Here is an 18211-nt window from a genome sequence, read left to right as displayed (position 1 = left end):
AAAAAGAGTACAAATTTAATATATATATATTAATTGAATTTTGTGGCTTTTTTGGTAAGCTATGGCTTCCAAGATGTCCTCAATAGATGAACAATTATTATGACTTATTTTTTAAAATAAATTATGTATCCTTATAAAATGTGTATAAAACAGAGAACTTAAACTTCTTCTCAGTTACGCTGATCCAACTAAATTGTTATATCGTTCTAATGAACTTTCCTCGGAAGTAGGTTGTCAACAGGGTGATCCCCTTGGGCCTGCAATTTTTAGTTTGGCTATAAATCCGATAATCAAAAATTTAAATTCTAATTTCAATGTTTGGTATTTGGACGACGGAACCCTAGGAGGTGATGTGGATACTGTGTTTTCGGACCTTCTTTTAATCAAAAATAAATTTGAAGCCATTGGTTTGGAGCTTAATTTTAACAAATGCGAACTTTTCATAAATAACTGCGACTTAAATTTAAATGATGTAAAAAAAAATTTCAAATGTTGGCTCCAAATATTAAAATAGTTAACAGGAATTCCCTTTACCTTTTAGGTTCTCCAATTTTTAATGAATCTATTTCTGATTATATTCATTCTTCAATTACTAAATTTCAAAATTCTGCTGACCGTCTCCTTGAAATTAGTCCACATTATGCACTTTGCATCTTAAAATTCTGTCTTTTCCTCCCAAAATTTACATATGTGCTCCGTTGCTGCTCCTTTTGGAATCACCCAGATCTTTTAACACCATTAGACGACTTAATCAAAATTAGCTTAGAATCACTTCTTAATATGCAGCTGAACGAGCAATCTTGGACCCAAGCTTCCCTACGCATCCGTTATGGTGGTTTAGGGATTCGCAAAATTTCCATTGTCGCTTTGCCAGCTTTTCTATCTTCTGTCGATAGTTCAGCAAATCTCATAAGTAAAATTTTAAGGGCTTCCCCTTCAAACTTTGAGATTGCTGGCTTGGAAGAAGCTAGAAACGCTTTCTTGATTGCATGCCCAGGTCAAAATTTTCCATTATCTCTAAATTCACCTAGGAGCTGGGATGACATACACTGCAAACTGACTTTTGACGATCTTTTGAGTTGTAGTACGGGTTCGGCGCTAGGCTTTTGGCCGTGGGTACGCATGAGGCCGGCTACTGGCTTCACGCTTACCCATCGTCAAATACAGGAACTTTTCTTGAGCCTGACACGCTTCGAATCGCAACCTGTCTACGGCTTGGGGTTCCGGTCTGCGCTCCTCATATATGTCCCTGTGGCAGTGATGTCGACAAGTTAGGACATCACGGCCTGTCATGCCAAAAAAGTGCAGGCTGCTTCTCGAGACATGCCGCACTTAACGATATCATACGCCGTTCCCTTGCCACCGTCAACGTGCCAAGTCTACTTGAGCCGAGTGGTATTGCAAGAGACGATGGCAAGAGACCGGACGGTATGAGTTTGATTCCATGGAATATGGGTCGGGTACTGGTATGGGATGCAACCTGTTCAGACACGCTGGCCCCTTCTCATCTACATGGAACCAACTACAGAGCTGGTGCGGCTTGTGAAGCGGCTGAAAAAAATAAAGCATGCAAATACAGGGGTCTGGGCTCAGAATATGATTTTGTCCCATTCGGTGTCGAGACCCTTGGTCCGTGGGGTCCTAGCGCTTTAAGGCTTTTTAAAGAAATTTCAAAAAGGTTAGTCGACATCACAGGAGACCGAAGATCTGGCAGCTACCTCGGACAAAGAATTAGTCTAGCAATTCAAAGGGGGAACGCTGCCAGTATCTTCGGAACCTTGCCTAAAGGGACTCCTTTTAATGATATATTTTAGTTTATGTTAAGTTTAGTTATTTATTTCAATGTATATTATTTTATTATTAGTTTTATGTATAATTATTTCCTATATTTCACATTATATTTTTTTACTCTAAACAGAGAATATTTTTTGACCTGACGGGATTTCTCACTATCAACAGATTTCGTAATCTGAGGAGAATGGTTTCGATTTTTTTCGGATATTACATTTAAAAGTTCGCAATGTTAAGCGGAAGCAAGAAATAGTCTAATTTGCCAAATATTGGCTAAATTTCCGTTAATGATTATATCATCCATATAATTGATATGATTTCATAACATACTCGCTGTCCTTGGTTGATTGACATTTTGTGATCTCGTTTTGGGTAATAAACAGAATTACGTACACTCATTAAAATTTTAATAACTCTTGCCTAGTAATAATAAGCAAGGATTTAAATATATTTCAAGTTTTTAAATATATTTTTAGAAATGAAGTATAAATCTTAATTTTTCCGGATCATTCTAACTTAAATTATATTGTGAATGATGGTGTGAAGTGAGATTACAGTGCGTGAGTGCTCATGCACATCCCACATACACACCCTCACACACACCATCACGAGATGCAGGTGATTAAGCGCTGTAGATATGTTTAATATTCCGTTGAAGCATATTCCGCGACAGCTTAAACAATGGTCGTTTTAAGTCCGGGCTGCGCGATACAAAACTGAGTTTTTTGCATACTTAGGTTTTATATGAGGAACGCGAAACAAATCACGATTACGAGTCTTGTAGGCAGGAACGTGGAAGTGCATTTTTCTTGAAGTGAGCTTCAATTAATTTTATCTGAGATAATGTCATGTAGAACCATTATATCGTATTGTTTTCGTCGAAATTTTAAAGTATCAACTTTAAAATGTTCGCGACGTAAGTATTAAACTTATTATGATGAATTTTGTTCAATATTTTTTGCGTTTTTTTTGTTTCATAGAACAGGGGGCAAACGGGCAGGAGGCTCATCTGATGTTAAGTGATGAGCTCGTAAGTGCCTTGCTGGCTTTTTATAGTGTACTGTGGAACTAGGTGACCAAACCGAGCAACCATATACAAGAACACTTCTTACATATTTATATGAAAATGTTCACTGCTCCTATTTCACCATGCCTCCTACTGATAGATATTATTATTTATTTCTTAAGATGTCATGTGGAACATGGTGTAATGGTTGCAGCTTACAAACGTTGTGTAAAAAAAAAACTTGGCGATTAAAAAGAGTGGCGTAGAGTTTATTGCCAGTTCTTCTCTTCCGTTCTACACCCTTAATTTGAGAAGACATTGACTTTGACACGTCTTACAAAACCAATCGCCTTATAGTCTTTGTCAACTATTGTGTCATATACGTCCTGTCATAAACTTTATTTTTTATATTGTTACAAATTGTCAATATGCCTTATTTAGTATTCCTCTTATTTTAATTCTTCTTTCATAAACTAAAACTATTGTGAAAATATCAACAAGAAAAAGTACACAGTATTATATAAGTTTTTATTAAACATTCGTAACCCCTTCACGAATCCGAATGCAAACAGAATTCCATTCGAATATTAACTTTCTTAAACATAATATGGTACATGGTATAAAATTATAAAACCTATGGCGATTCCTATTTTACATCTTGTAAAATATAATCGAAGTTATATTAATAATAGTATCGAACTAAATTGCGTTAAGGTATCACTATTATTCATTTTTAATTTTATTTTATAGTTCTGACGCGTGCGTACTATATATAGAAAACGTTGTACTTGTTTAATATACAATATGGTGACAAATCTGGATAAAACATATAGATATATAATGATATTTATGTACAGATTAATTTAAATAGCACTTACCCAATTTAAATTGCTTAAATTGACTAGTTCACTAACATCTAAACATATGAAAATATTTTGTCAACAACTTAAAATTTAGTAAATATATATTTGCGTATATATATATATATATATATATATATAGCGTAGTACGAGAGAGAAGAGAAGAGAACAATTTATACATGTATGTTATGTATTAAAACTTATTGCCACAATATTGCAGTAAAAAGATTATAATAGAGGATTTGTTCTTGCGCAAGTTATAATAAATAAAAACAGTAAAATTAATTATTTTATAATTATATTGCCTTACCTCTCAACTTCTCTGAATGGCTTTAAATGTGAAGTACATAATTAAATGATATTCATTATTTGTCTCTTTTGCTTAGCATACAATTAAACAATGTATAATTGTATGATTTTATTTTCTTAAAGCGCAGATATATCCTACTTTAAGTGAAGCAACTTATTGTTCTTAGTACATAAATCTGCTGACATATTTTATGTACTATAAACGAAAGAAGTCTTGACTTAAATCTCCATAGTAATTAATAGCTTAACCAGTGAAGTTAATAGAGTATGACCCAGTACTGGGGTCAAAGTTTTGAGCTGGATGTCCGGAGAATGGGTTGAAGTTCTGGTTCTGTAAGTTCTGGCTTTGGTAGTTCTGGTAAGGTTGTGGGGTGTATGCCTGGTAGGAGAATTGGGGCTGCTGGTGATAGACCTGGCTTTGTGGAAAGGTTTGCGGTGACTGCACGTCAAGCTTCGTTTGCTGGGAGAAGAGGTTTGAAGGTTGAGGTGAAGATTGGAACTGGAAGTTGGATTGGTAATTCTGTGGCTGGTACTGAGGCTGTTGAAAGTCCTGCTGTTGTTGGTAAGTCTGTGGCTGTTGGTAAGTCTGTGGCTGTTGGTATGTCTGTGGCTGTTGGTATGACTGTTGCTGTTGGTAAGTCTGTTGCTGTTGGTAAGTCTGTGGTTGCGGTTGCGGTTGCTCTACTGATTTCTGGTATTGCCTGAAGGAAGCTGGTCGGTTTTGTGTTCGGCCGTTGTATTTGGGGTCTTCGTATATTTTGGGGTCCTCACGGTACTGGCCATCGTCTTCTTGGCCGTCGGTTAAGGCGTTGTGGCTTGACGGATCGTTAAGTGTTGGTGGTGGAACCATTATGCCCGTGCCTGAAATATACGAAAATTATTTAACATTAGTATTAAAGTATTGTTGAATGTACTTTGCGTGAGTTGGTACTGTGCAAGAAATTATGTAAAATTATTTCGAAATAAGAACATTAACTTAGTTAATATTTGACTTTGTAACATAGTTACCTCACACATATATGTGATTTCATAATTGACGTTGTCTTTATACCAAAAGTATTATATAGTAGTATATTGTATTATATAACCAAGTGCATTGAAATTTATTTTCTCTTTTAATAATAATAAACTGTTTATTTGCAAAGAAACTTCTACATTTTCAGATTGCTTAGTTATAAATATGCATAGTCCGCCATATTAAAATAGGCATGGAAATTTCATATTGATAATGTCATAATAATAATAACAGTTAAGATATTTATAGTTGTCAAAACTAATGATAAAACAGAATCACCTTCCCCTTGAAAGCATTACTGTAACTTCTGGGAAGGTGATAGTTTGATAGCCATGGCGTAACAATTTATCAAATACATCGTGGTCCTACATACACCCATATCTAAGGTATTTATTAAGGGTCTATCGTTTTTACATTATACTAGCTGATCCGGCAAACGTCGTTTTGCCATGTATATCATTTATAATAAAAAAATAGGGGTTAATCGTAGAGGGGTGAAAATTGAGGATTTTATGTATTTTTGTATGTTGTATCATAAAAAAATAGAAATTAAAAATTTTGCCTAAAAAATAAAAATAAAAATTTAGGGATGGATAAGCACAAAAAATTTCATCAAAATCGGTCAAGCCGTTTCGGAGGAGTATGGCAACGAAAACTGTGACACGAGAATTTTATATATTAGATTGTTCAACGTCTAATTAAAAAATATATTGTTACTTTTTTAATATCTAGTAACCCTCACCTTCTGGTTCAAATCCTCTCTGACTGCTAGCTCCATATGACACTTCTCTAGTTTTGCCGGTTTCATCCACATATCCATATTTCCCTGCAACATCTCCATTCGGGTACTTCGTTTCAATCTTGAAGGACCCATCTGCTGCTTCATAACCAAAGCTGTAGGAGCCATCATCATTCTGCCTGTTTATCTGCTTTAAGATAGGAACAGGAGTCGTGGTTGGCCCTTGTTGTGATGACGCGCAGGCGCATACAGCAGCGAATAGTAGTGTCTGGAATTTTATTGAATTGGTTGAGTTTTAATAGATTATTGAGTGATTGAGTGTGTCGTGGTGTGTTAGCAAGTAGTTCATTTCTTCATGATGTGGCCAGCCTGGTGCGGGACTTAGACTCTAAAATCTAGAAAGTAATACACACAAGGCTAAACCTACTTGACAAGGAAAAATATGAATAAAGATGTTGATTAACTTTATTAATATTTTTTAACTTTTTTGTCAGTTGTAACAAAAAGGTTACACTTGTCTCTGTTAAGTTAAGTACATCAAACATTATTCAGTAATGAGGTTAAAAGTAAACACCCAACTGCGTTACAATAAGTATTAAAATTACTTAATATGTTAACTTTAATTCTTTAAATTAATGTAGATTATCTTAACTTAATGCTATTAATTAATACGAATAATGAGTGTTCCAGTAATAATAAACACAATTAATGTATAAATTATAAAGTTAACTTATATTACTGTTATAAAATAAAGTAATGATTTAATTGAATTAAATTTAATTTCGTGTGTCAATTTATGTTCATTCGCCATAACTAATAGTGTAAGAATCGATTTTAATCACGATACTATGTTGTAGGTAACATAACCTATGACAGAACCTATAATATATATATATACCTTACGTATTGGAAATCACTTTAAAGCCACGCAAACTACGCAAAACGGAACTGGTCAGTGAATGTTGTGACCTTGAACGTGGAAAGATTAATCTTGAGATAGTTTTATTTTTTTTGTAATTGCGGAAGTGACTCAGTGTGATCTTTAAAGATTAATTTGCTAATTAACTCTTTAAGATACTCTTTGTTTATCGCGGTTTTTCATATTTGTGCCTTTTGATGTTTAACGTATCAGATATAATAGTAGGTTTTCGTGTATGACAATTTTACGTTTTGTTTGAAAAATCAATTAGAAACAATTTAATTTAACATAACAACGAGTTGTGTATAATATATTTAGTTTTTAATGGTATTGGCCATGAAGTGGGATGTAATTTAGTAAAAATCAAACTATTTTTAAAATGAGTACATGAACATAATTTAAAGCAGTTTTTAACTTCTCCGCAGCCTTTCGTGGGATACGTTTTGTTAAGATTGGACGACCTTTTCAACAATAAAGTCTATTAAACTATACAATATATTTAAACTTTCCTTAGGCATCACACACACAATAGATGAAAATCGTGCCAATGCCAGCCTCCTGGCTATTTATTAATACCACTGTATTCAATTCATTGTAGGAATAAAATATAGTATGTATTTAACCATTTCACTATTCAAATAAAAAACTACTGCAGTTGGCAATACTATTTAAATATCCTTTAATTTAGAAAGCCCTCATTACTTATAACTATTACGTTTGTAAAATATCTACATTATATCTAATATATAAAATTCTCGTGTCACAATGTTCGTTCCCATACCCCTCCGAAACGGCTGGACCGATTCTTATATTTTTTTATGCATATTCAGTAAGTCTGAGAATCAGCTACTATATATCTGTCAAATCCCTAAATACACCTGATTCAGCATAGAAAAATACATACAGTTAGTTATTTTAATGAACTAAAAATATGTTTCCTAGAAATAATATAAATGGCAAAACAAACGTTTGCCGGGTTAGCTAGTTAGTACTATAACGATTCGAGATTTCGGTAGGAAATTAACTTTTAATTCGTATTAAATGACTGCGCGTATTTCCCTTATGACGCATTACGACAGAAAAGCTCAGAAGGTAATGTTTATACAAAGAACCTGTACAAGGGAGTTGACAAGGCGGCCTTGTTATATTCAATCACTTGCAAAACAGTCTACATCAGTGTTTGAATAATTATATATGGAATGTGATCTAAAAAACCGCCTCAAGCGACTCTTGAAGTGTTGTTAGGGACATACGACAAGTTATATACATTGCATGTTAATCTCGAAGAGTAACTAGCTGTTACTAATAGCTCAAAAACTATGGCAAATTGAATTTGTACCACAAGCCCTGATATGCTGTTTATTTTCTAAGCGAATGTTATTGTTTCCGGTTTTTATGTAGAATGTCAACAAAAAGCTTTAATTTAGAATACAATTTTTATTACATGTGTCTTCACTAAGACATCATGGAACATTATGAGCCTAACTTAAGACTAGTAAGTAATTATAACCTAATTTGAGTTTATATTTCGATAAATCTGAAATATTGCAAAAACGCCTGAGCCTTGTCAAGGAATTTTAATTATCTACAACAAAAAGCACTGTGCGTAGGTTGTATAATTTCAAACTTCTATTAATATAATGTCAGATATTTTCATGTCGCTAGCCGTGACATAGTTCGCATCAGCTGTCAGATATAGTACCACCAACTGAAGGAAGCTTTTATAGTATATTAATTACCTAAATTTGGTAGTTACGCATTGATATACAAAAAACCCAAGATGCACACTCAACGTCAAAAAAACGTCCTCAAAAAATGAGCGCAACATTCTAAATTGTGCGCTCATTTCAAATAGTCTCGCGTCTACAAGTGGAGTCGATGTTATTTATTTGTGTTTTTTTTATAAATAAATTTATGTACTCTTGAACTTTTTTGTGTGTAGTTTTTGACAAATATATTTACGCTAAATAAAGTGTGGGTCAGGAGGTAGCCAATTTAACATTTTTTTTTAATTTAAAGAAAAAACTTTTTAACCGGATTAAAGTTATGTATTATTATAAATTTACAACTATTTAACATCCAACACCTTTTGTCTTCAGTCACCGTGACCACTCACGCTGTAAAGCACCCGAAAAGTCGGATAAATTTAAAATTATGTTAAATAGTTGTAAATAAAAAAGTCATGTTCGACTCCACTCAATACCTTGTCCTACCGACCACGGTCGGTCGTAAAATTTTATTGCTTTAAGTACGTATACGCTGCGTTGTAATAACAACTTTAAGCAATTCGCGTAAGGTTGATTTTGCAATGATATATGCTTGTAACATATACTGTTATGGACAGAAATAGTGTTTCGGGACACTTTCGAGCGTTACTTTTATATGAGACTGTGCATCTTGGGTTTTTTGTATATCAATGTAGTTACGTCAATTATTGATTTATGTCATTTATATAACCACGTCTTTTTTATGAAGGGTAGACAGAGACCATGGATCTCCACTTGCTACGGCCTGACATACCTCTCTTGCTTTATATATAACTTGTTACTACTTTAATTACATTGACCATGCATGCTCATCGGTTATGGATACTTTTAACTTGTCGCTTCTCTATTTGTTTAACTATTACCGTTGTGGTATTTTCCACATTATTAAATTATACCATCCTAAACATTCATATTGTATTGATTATTCTATAAATTAGTTCGCATCGAATAAGTAATGTCTAAATACATCATTTAATTTATTTAATAAACAACAAATGGCGTTGTGAATGTATAAAACGCGATGACATAAGGAACTTCTAGAAACTGTGTAGGATTTAATGTTTAAGTAGAGTTCCTGCCCTTCAGGCGATTGACCACCCCGCGACCGCCCAAGCCGAGGTTCGAGTCTCACAGGAGACGCCCTTGCGCTAGTCGTGGGATAAACGCCCATTTCGGCCGAGCTACACTCGCCAAAACAGCATGAGCTGAGCTGCAAAGGCCCTTGAGGCCAACAGCGAAATTCCATTCAAAAAAAAGTTTATGTTGAGTTTTTAAGTAAAATAAATATAATAATAATACCTGCTAACTGACGTGAGACTGATCTTAAATTAAATTATAATGATTCATGTGCACTATTTATTATTAGGTATTAATTTTTTTCATGTGTCATTTATTACTTTGTTTTTTGTTTCTGTTTAGTTTCTTTTTCTCAACAACTATATGTAATACATGTATTTTTGCACTTCTTGCCTACCTTATGTAATTTAATACTCTTTTTTTTCTTTTCTCACAGTGGTTGCCTGGAAGAGATCGCTCGAAAGCGATAAGGCTGCCAGTTGCTCTCCTTTTTATTTAATTATGTCAATTGTACTATATTTATGTAGATGCAACGAAGTGTTAATAAATAAATAATAAAATAAAAGTATGTAATATAAGTATTAAGTCTCTCTATAGTAAATAATAAGAAAGTTTATATAGCGTGTGGTGTGTCATTCCGTTCCAAGGTTGCTTCCGTTCAAGCACTTACTCAAAGACACCATAAATGGGATCTTACATAGTAGCTTATTGAAATTCCACTAACAATCGATTACAATTCAAAATGTATCAATTAGCATGCTACATAGAGAAGTTTGGGCAACGCCGGGCGCTTGGCCTAGTTCCATTTCACAATTACTACGCCTGCTGTGGAATTCCAAATTGTTACGCTCAAGGTCGTACCAATTTTCACGTAATGTAAGTAATTAGTGTCTGGCGAGTCTTTGGGCTTGAAAATAAGTTGCTCTACTAAATAGGTTTAATATAGATTAACTACGAAATCAATATAGTGTAGTGTGGACTCAGTACCCGCACTATCACGCCCGTTTGGTCCATTGTGCGTTAATAATAATTATTCTACGGACAATTATTTAGTTAGACAAGTGAAATATAATACGAGTAACATAGTAAAAGTCGTTTTTTATTGAAGACAAAGCTTGTACGTATAAACCAACAAAATAATATAAAATGTATTACGGCCGAACATAACTAAGTTATTGCAATTTTCTCTTGAATCTAGTCGTAATTAGAATTAAAAGTAAAATAATGTCATTAAATATCACTGACAAACTTAAGGTCCTACAACTATTGTCCTATAACTTAAAGCGTCTCCCTATAAGTTAATAATGTCCCTTTTTAAGAAAGAAGAGATTTTGACACTCCCTTGCTGCTTAGCCACTCGATCACATATCTGCCTGTTTGCGTTCCTGATAGGCTAGGCTTCTTGCCAGTTCGTCTTGCCCACTCTACGCCCTTGACTTGCGAACTGGTAGTAAATGTAAATTTACAATTAATTTAACTTCTTTTTTGACGTTCATAAGTGTACTTATATGAATAAAAATATTTTGAGTTTGATGTAGCCGATTTAAAAAAAAACTATTGTGGAAATTTGTACATAACAGAACCTTAATACAATCTTTATAGGTATATATTTAATCCTGGCGCGCGTTTATGTCTTTTATATGAATAGTTTAAATTCCAATCGTATCGAGAATAAGGTCAATACTTCAACTATTTATTAGTAACTATGTCAATTGGTAAGAAATTCCATAAAATTAAGCTTAGTCAACATGATTGCTTCCTAGCCAGCCTAGATCGAACTGGTCAATAATTTAGGTCTCATTGCATAAGACCACGCCTACACTAAGCATTCCTATATTCACAGGCGTTTGAATAATTTTATAATTAAAAATACTACATTATTATGTAAGGAGTTAGACAACATATGTATAGCAGATTTTTTAGGTATAACTGACCAGTGTTGATTTATTTATGAATAGAGGAAAGTACCTACTATTTACGTATCACAATATCTGTTATATTTCCTAGTAATCACTTCAGTGATTAATATAATAATAATAAATTATTTATTTTCTCCCATATAACATTTGAAACAAACTATACGATTATAGTTAAGAAAGTATTGGGGGACTGGTTTCCAAGCTAGGTAAGGACCTGTGACATGAAACAAAAAAATGACTACAGAAATAAAGTTGAATGTGTGTGTGTGTATGTCAGTGTGCGTGTGTGTGTGTGCATAGCATGATATATCACATCAGAGATCTTAATTTATCTTAACTTTTAATGATGATGATTTTATTAATCCATATTATTAGAAAAGGTTGCTTATTGATTACAGTTTTAGCAAATATATCCTATTACGTCCCATATATTCACTTCAGTCATTAGCAATTATTACTATACTTTAATGTTCGTAGGCACTAGGCATCATCATGTTATTTTGGTCTTAAAAATATGAAAGGAAGCCTAGTATATTTCATTATACCAAGCCCATTCAACGTAAATAATTTGTGAATATAAATTGTTATTGGCACGTTTCTAGAGCAACAAAAGTTCACGTCCTTAAGATCTTTTTGCGATATAAATTAGAACGGAAATATTTAGTTTTATAAGCAAACGGAAATTGTATAATATTTTTGTTATCTATACTGATAATATCATTACATATTATTTAATGAAGAAGCTGCGTTTATTGTCTGAACGCGATAAATATAATACGGAACGGAATTAAGCATAATTTTACGTAAATGGACTAAAATATTCTTTATTTTTTATTAATTTATTATTGCTTAATATATATAAAAAAGTAAATCAGTGGCGCGACAACCTCTTTAGTTCTGGGCCTCAGACTTCTGAATCTGTTTCATGATCCTTTTTCAATCTAATAGGCAAGTAGGTGAACAGCCTCCTGTGCCTGACACACGCCGTCGAGTTTTTGGGTCTAAGACGTGTCGGTTTCCTCACAATGTTTTCCTTCACCGTTCGAGCGAATGTTAAATGCGCACATAGAAATAAAGTCCATTGGTGCACATTCTTCAAATGCTACGCAGGCTACGAAATTATATTGTTTTGCTATTTGTCACGGTATCTGTTGCGCTCGCATTATATCTTTCGTAAATCTTTTGTAGTGGAATTATTTTTGAAATATGTACACGTCACATATAAAATCTACGGAGTCTTTAATTTACGGCCTGTGTATCAAAGTAAATTATAATAACAGTGTGTTAATTTCAAAAAGTTTAATATAATAAATTTAAAATCGAAAAAGAAATTTTTAAATTTAGAATTCACGTTATGAATGGTAAATAAAACAAAACAAAACTGACCTTCAAAACGAACATGGCGGCAGATTTTCCGAATGCAAACGTCAAAATTTCCCGGTCTCGGCGCTGTCTATGGCGTCCACTCACACACTCAGGCGCGGCTGGCCGTAACTTGTATTTATAATGTCGCTGTTTTCGTTACAACAGGCTTCTGATATTGTTATGCGGTCTATGAAGCCCTTGCGTGGTTTTGTAATAGATCCCTCATTGGTGTTTGATTGTTAATGTCAAATGAAATATCAATTATTCGGTGACATAATTCGATTAATGAAGGTTAAATATTTTTTTAAATCTCTCTGGTTCTGGCGTGTCTAAAGATTTGCAAATAAAGTATCTAATAATTTTTTGTCTGTGTGAATCATAAATTAGTAGTAAAGTATTGGCCAGCTAAAACAAGCCTTCCCGACTCTATAGTCTATACTTAGGTGGGCTGAAAGCTTCATAGGCTGTGTCGCAGTTACAACTTAATTACTAACATTTATGAAAGTATTGATATATTTTACAACAATCTTCCAACTTACCGTAACTTTGTTTATAATGCTCTTAATGAGGTTCAACTTTGTATTTTGTTTTAGTTATTATTATTTTTTTAGATATTATTTATTTATTTTTGTTTTATTTATTTACTTATGTTATATGTTGTTTATGGGTATATTACCATATTTAATTTGTTTTTATTTTGTGAAGTTTCTACTTACTTGATGAGTGATTATATTAATTAAGTACTGCGTAAGGCATATTATTTCAAGTTTTAGTAAGTATATGTTAGACTTATCACCCTTTACAATGCTAGTTTTATTTATATTGTTAACTGTAAGAACTAATATTATTATAATATCGAATTACGTATAAAAAGTAGTTAATTTATTACGATTTCCCATTCTAAATACGCAACACGTGCAAAAATAATGTAACACATTATTTTTAATATTTACTTTGAAAACGAAAATTTGACATTTAGATTATATTGTTTTCTGACGTAAATTGCACGTATTAAATGTCAAATTTACAAAAAAAAATTAATATTACATCAATAACTACTTAATACTTCCTATTGGGCACCATTTTATTTTTATTTGCAAATGATATTTAAAGTAAAACCCAAATATATGGATATTTTATTAAATCTTGAACAGTCCTTTTTTTCTCGTCATTTCTAAATTCAAAAAGTGGTATTTTTCTGAAATAAGTTGGTTTTGAAGCATATATTATAATAGCCATTTTAGTAAAATCAAAGGTTATTAATTATTAATTACGTTATGTTAGTTATTCATTTATTTCGTACCGCTAAGGACTCTCATTCGTAAGCTAAATTAAATTATATAAAACAAAAAAAACAACTATACTAAAAATATACCCAAAGATGGATTACACGATTAAAAAAAGATTTAAAAGTTTAGATAAGAACAAAACAATAAAAACAGATTTAGTATAAGTGGGGTATGCTTATGATGCATGTTATTTAGCGCTGTGGTTATTTTGTATTCTGTTTAAGCATATTTCGCCAAAGTAAAACGAGGCTTAAATAGTCGTCAGCTAAACCCTATGATAGTTGGCGGCATGCTGGGACTATGCTCATAGTACTAATATACTGTAGTCTAGTAGTAATTAGACATTAGAGTTATAAACAAAATACGCCTTTATTTTTATTACACCGTTTAACATCGTCTTACTTCCGTACAACGGAGACTGAACATTATAAGATTTCTTTGTGTAAACCGCTAAATAGTAATTAATTACGCTGGACGCAATATCTAAGTGTAAATGTAAATTAGTATGGGAAGTGCGTAAAAGAATGCGTCAAGATTCTTCATTCAGCCCTTGTTTCCGAACGATCTAGACGTAGGCAAGGCCAACCGGTCTCTTGTCAATTATAGATGGAGAGATAGATTTGAGTGACTCGTACTTTATAATATAAACATTCATACAACTTAAAGTAAAAAATACATTATAATATAAAATATATATTTGTCCCATTCGGTGTCTAGATCCTTGGTCCGTGGGGTCTAATGCTTTAAGGCTTTTTAAGGAAAAAGTCGTTAGTTAGTCGACATCACAGGAGACCGAAGAGCTGGCAGCTACCTCGGACAAAGAATTAGTCTAGATATTTAAAGGGCTGCCAGTATTTTTAGACTCCTTTTACTCGTTAGTTATTGTTTTTGATTAGAAATTAGATATTATTCGGAACAGATAAAAATTATAGTAGATTAATTGTTAATGAAATTTTAATATAAATATATAGTAATAATATGTCTTTTGAGTGCCTATGGGGTCGAGGGCGTCTAGAGTGATCCCCCATCGCATACAAATATTTTTAATATATTACGCATAAAGTTATATTATGAAACATCATTTTCTTTTAGACAGATGACTAGATATTTGTGCCTTCAAGTTCGGAACAATTATTGTTTCACAGGGTAACAAATCTAGGCCACTCGAACTTGAACAAACCAACCGTTTAATCACTGAAGTCATGAATATGGTTGAATGTTATTTTCCCTTTATAGTTGCCAAATGGGTCACCTTGATGTCGTTCTTTGTTTGCGCTTCAACTACAAAGTATTATGTACAGTGTTACAACATTATATGGAGTAGGTATATTAAGCATAATTTGCGCGCATTTCTTAACTGTCTAGAAAGTCTTTTCAAATTCGAACTTCTTAAACTAAAATACTAAGAAACGGCTCAAATATAAGTCTTGCACCCTTGGGTGGTTGGTTTAAGTACGCTAATTAAAGATTTAAGTTGGCGCATGGTAGATAGCACCGGTGACCCCTGCTTTCCTGCTGCTTTCCTTGCTCAACAAATAAGTATGTATCGCAAAAAAAAATTTTTTTTTTATATTTTCAAATCTTTTATTATTGTAATTATTACTATGTAGGTTAAGTATATTGTAGATACTGTATATTTGTTTGTTGAAATTATATTATATAAGTGCTATGATGCTACGCTAGTTTTCGTTAACATTCAAAATTGTAAAACTTTACATGTTTCTTGATTATTACTCTTGAACTATGCATTAAATTAGATTGTTAAACATTGAATTAATTAGTCATTTCAATACGATGTTTTTTTTATTTAGTCAATGACTCACTCAAACATTACTCATAGTACTTATTTCAATTAAAGGTTACTTTTAAGGCTACACATAGCTTTGAACGAAGCTGTAGATACGAAATTTTCATCTTTCCAACATTATTTGTCTTAGGGATGGTGGGGTACAATAAATTGGAAACCAGACGGCACTTACAGTTGGCATACTACGTACTAAATGTCTTGAGGGGTGTAGTGTGCAACCCAAATGTACTACAAGAACTGGGTTTCTTGATACCTATGGGATATGTGCGACGGCGAAGGCCAAGGTTATTTGCGATACCAAGGGCAAGAACCAGTCAGTTGCACAGATTCCCGTTATCCAAGACGTTGCGCCTACTGAATGCTGTCTCCGACACTATCGACATATTTATATGTTCGCAGGAAGAATTCACAGTAGCGATAGTGTGTCTATTATGTGTGCAATAATATATATGTACTTTATTATACATATTTTATTTATTGTAACTCGACATTATCGTATTGACATGGTCTGTAATCCTTATAGACTATATATATTTCTGTAATAAATAAATAAATCTTGTTAATGCTTGTTATTCAAATTTACGGCCTATCCGTTTCCTTCGTAAAGAGATTTAAGAGAATGGTAAATTGTCATACATATTGATCTCATTGTAATCTGTTCCCGTGGCGATAATAATTTCTTAAGCAAATTATTTCCACAAGTATGTCTTGTTTTTAGGTTTTTTCCCCTTTTATGAATCTATATTCTTTTTTAAATAATGTATGTGTCAGAATACTTCAATTTTTCCTACGTTAGACCAAATAAAAATATTTCTAGATTTATTATATTACACATTGCAGTTCTTAAGTGTTATGTAATTTTAATAATCGTATTAAAGATTTAGAAGCTAGGCACCGTACACGTATATATAAATTTCCCAATATCCCCCGACTCTTGTGGTGCGGGACCTTATTTAATTCACATATTTTATACAAATATACTTTGTATATATATTAATGAAATTTTCTAATATATTATATACAGTAATTTCCTAATGTAACTGTTACTATTCGAACTCAAACTCAAAATATCTTTATTCATATAGGTAAACAAGAACATTTATGAATCGTCAAAAAGTAAATTAATTGTAAATTTACATTTACTACCAGTTCGCAAGTCAAGGGCGTAGAGCGGGTAAGAAGAACTGGCAAGAAACTTTGAGCCACTCTTTTTAATCGCCAAGTATTGTCATGCAAATTGTTTGAACTGGAGAAAATCAATCCCAAGGATTAGGATCATTTAAGTATTTGTCAAATTTATAAAAAGCTTTATTGATTAATTTACGTTTAGCGAAGCCTTTGAATTTATTTAGCGATAATTCTCTAATTTCGCTTGGGAGTTTGTTGTAAAAACGAATACAATTTCCATATAAGGAGTGGTTTATCTTTTGGAGCCTGGTTGGTCGTACACTCAAATTAGTTCTATTTCGCGTATTATACTGGTGAAAGTCACCATTTGTTTTAAAATCGTTTCAATTTTTTTGTACATACAACAAGGCTTCAAGAATATATTGACCAGATAGTGTCATCATATTTAATTCCTTAAACTTATTCCATACCGACTCCCTCGGAGAAACACAACAAATACCCCGAACAGCCCGCTTCTGCAGCACAAATATGGATTGAACCTCTGCAGCAGCACACCACCGTTGAATACCGTACGACATAACGCTGTGAAAGTAGCTATGATACACAATTCCTATTCTATTTAACTTTCTACTTTAAAATACTTTAAATACCTACACCATTCAAGTTGTGTCATAGAAAATTCGAATTGTTGGACTTTGACCTTATGATGGATTTTGTATTCTCATTATCCTTTAACCAGACGACCTTAATTTACGGATATTAAAATAGTTCATATAACATCTCAATTGATCAATTGACATTATAAATTCATTAAGTAAACCTATAAAAACACGGATGCCATCAAAGATCATGTACCAGTATTATGTTCAAATCGCTAAATATTAATTAGGTTAAAGAGTAAAAACTAAAATAAATTCCAAAAATTATTTGTATAATCTGTATTAAATAAAACCCGTCTTACTTTTATTTATTGACCATAGAGAGAGGACAGTAGCTTGTTTCAGCACTTTCATCGGTATTCGGTAATGAATAATAAATACTTAATTTTTAACAGCAGTGTGCAGTGTTGGCCTAGTGGCTTCAGCGTGGGACTCTAATACCTGAGGTCGTAGGTTCGATGGCTATGCACCAATGGAACTTTCTATGTGCGCATTTAAATTTGCTCGAACGGTGAAGGAAAACATCGTGAGGAAACCGACATGTCTTAGACCCAAAAAGTCG

The 18211-nt window shown here is 32.8% G+C and overlaps 1 protein-coding gene across 1 annotated transcript; it reads right to left on the bottom strand.

The window, feature by feature from the left end:
• Positions 1-4015: 4015 nt before the first annotated feature.
• LOC125050975 (activating signal cointegrator 1 complex subunit 2 homolog) lies at positions 4016-12920 on the bottom strand. The gene is made up of 3 exons (XM_047651083.1): positions 12788-12920; positions 5724-5988; positions 4016-4827 (listed from the first exon to the last, which is right to left on the bottom strand). Exons 1-3 carry the CDS (start codon positions 12800-12802, stop codon positions 4211-4213), a joined length of 897 nt encoding a protein of 298 aa, XP_047507039.1. The 5' UTR covers positions 12803-12920; the 3' UTR covers positions 4016-4210.
• Between the last annotated feature and the right edge of the window lie 5291 nt (positions 12921-18211).

This window comes from Pieris napi, chromosome 7, assembly GCF_905475465.1.
Source record: "Pieris napi chromosome 7, ilPieNapi1.2, whole genome shotgun sequence".
Taxonomy (NCBI): Eukaryota; Metazoa; Arthropoda; class Insecta; order Lepidoptera; family Pieridae; genus Pieris; species Pieris napi.
The sequence above is the reverse complement of the archived record's forward strand: the minus strand, read 5'-3'. Positions and strand labels throughout refer to the sequence as shown.

Coding starts and splice junctions, on each gene's coding strand:
- LOC125050975 (XM_047651083.1), bottom strand. Junction 4,828..5,723: donor GAGAGGATTTGAACCAGAAG/GTGAGGGTTACT, acceptor CGTATATTTCAG/GCACGGGCATAATGGTTCCA.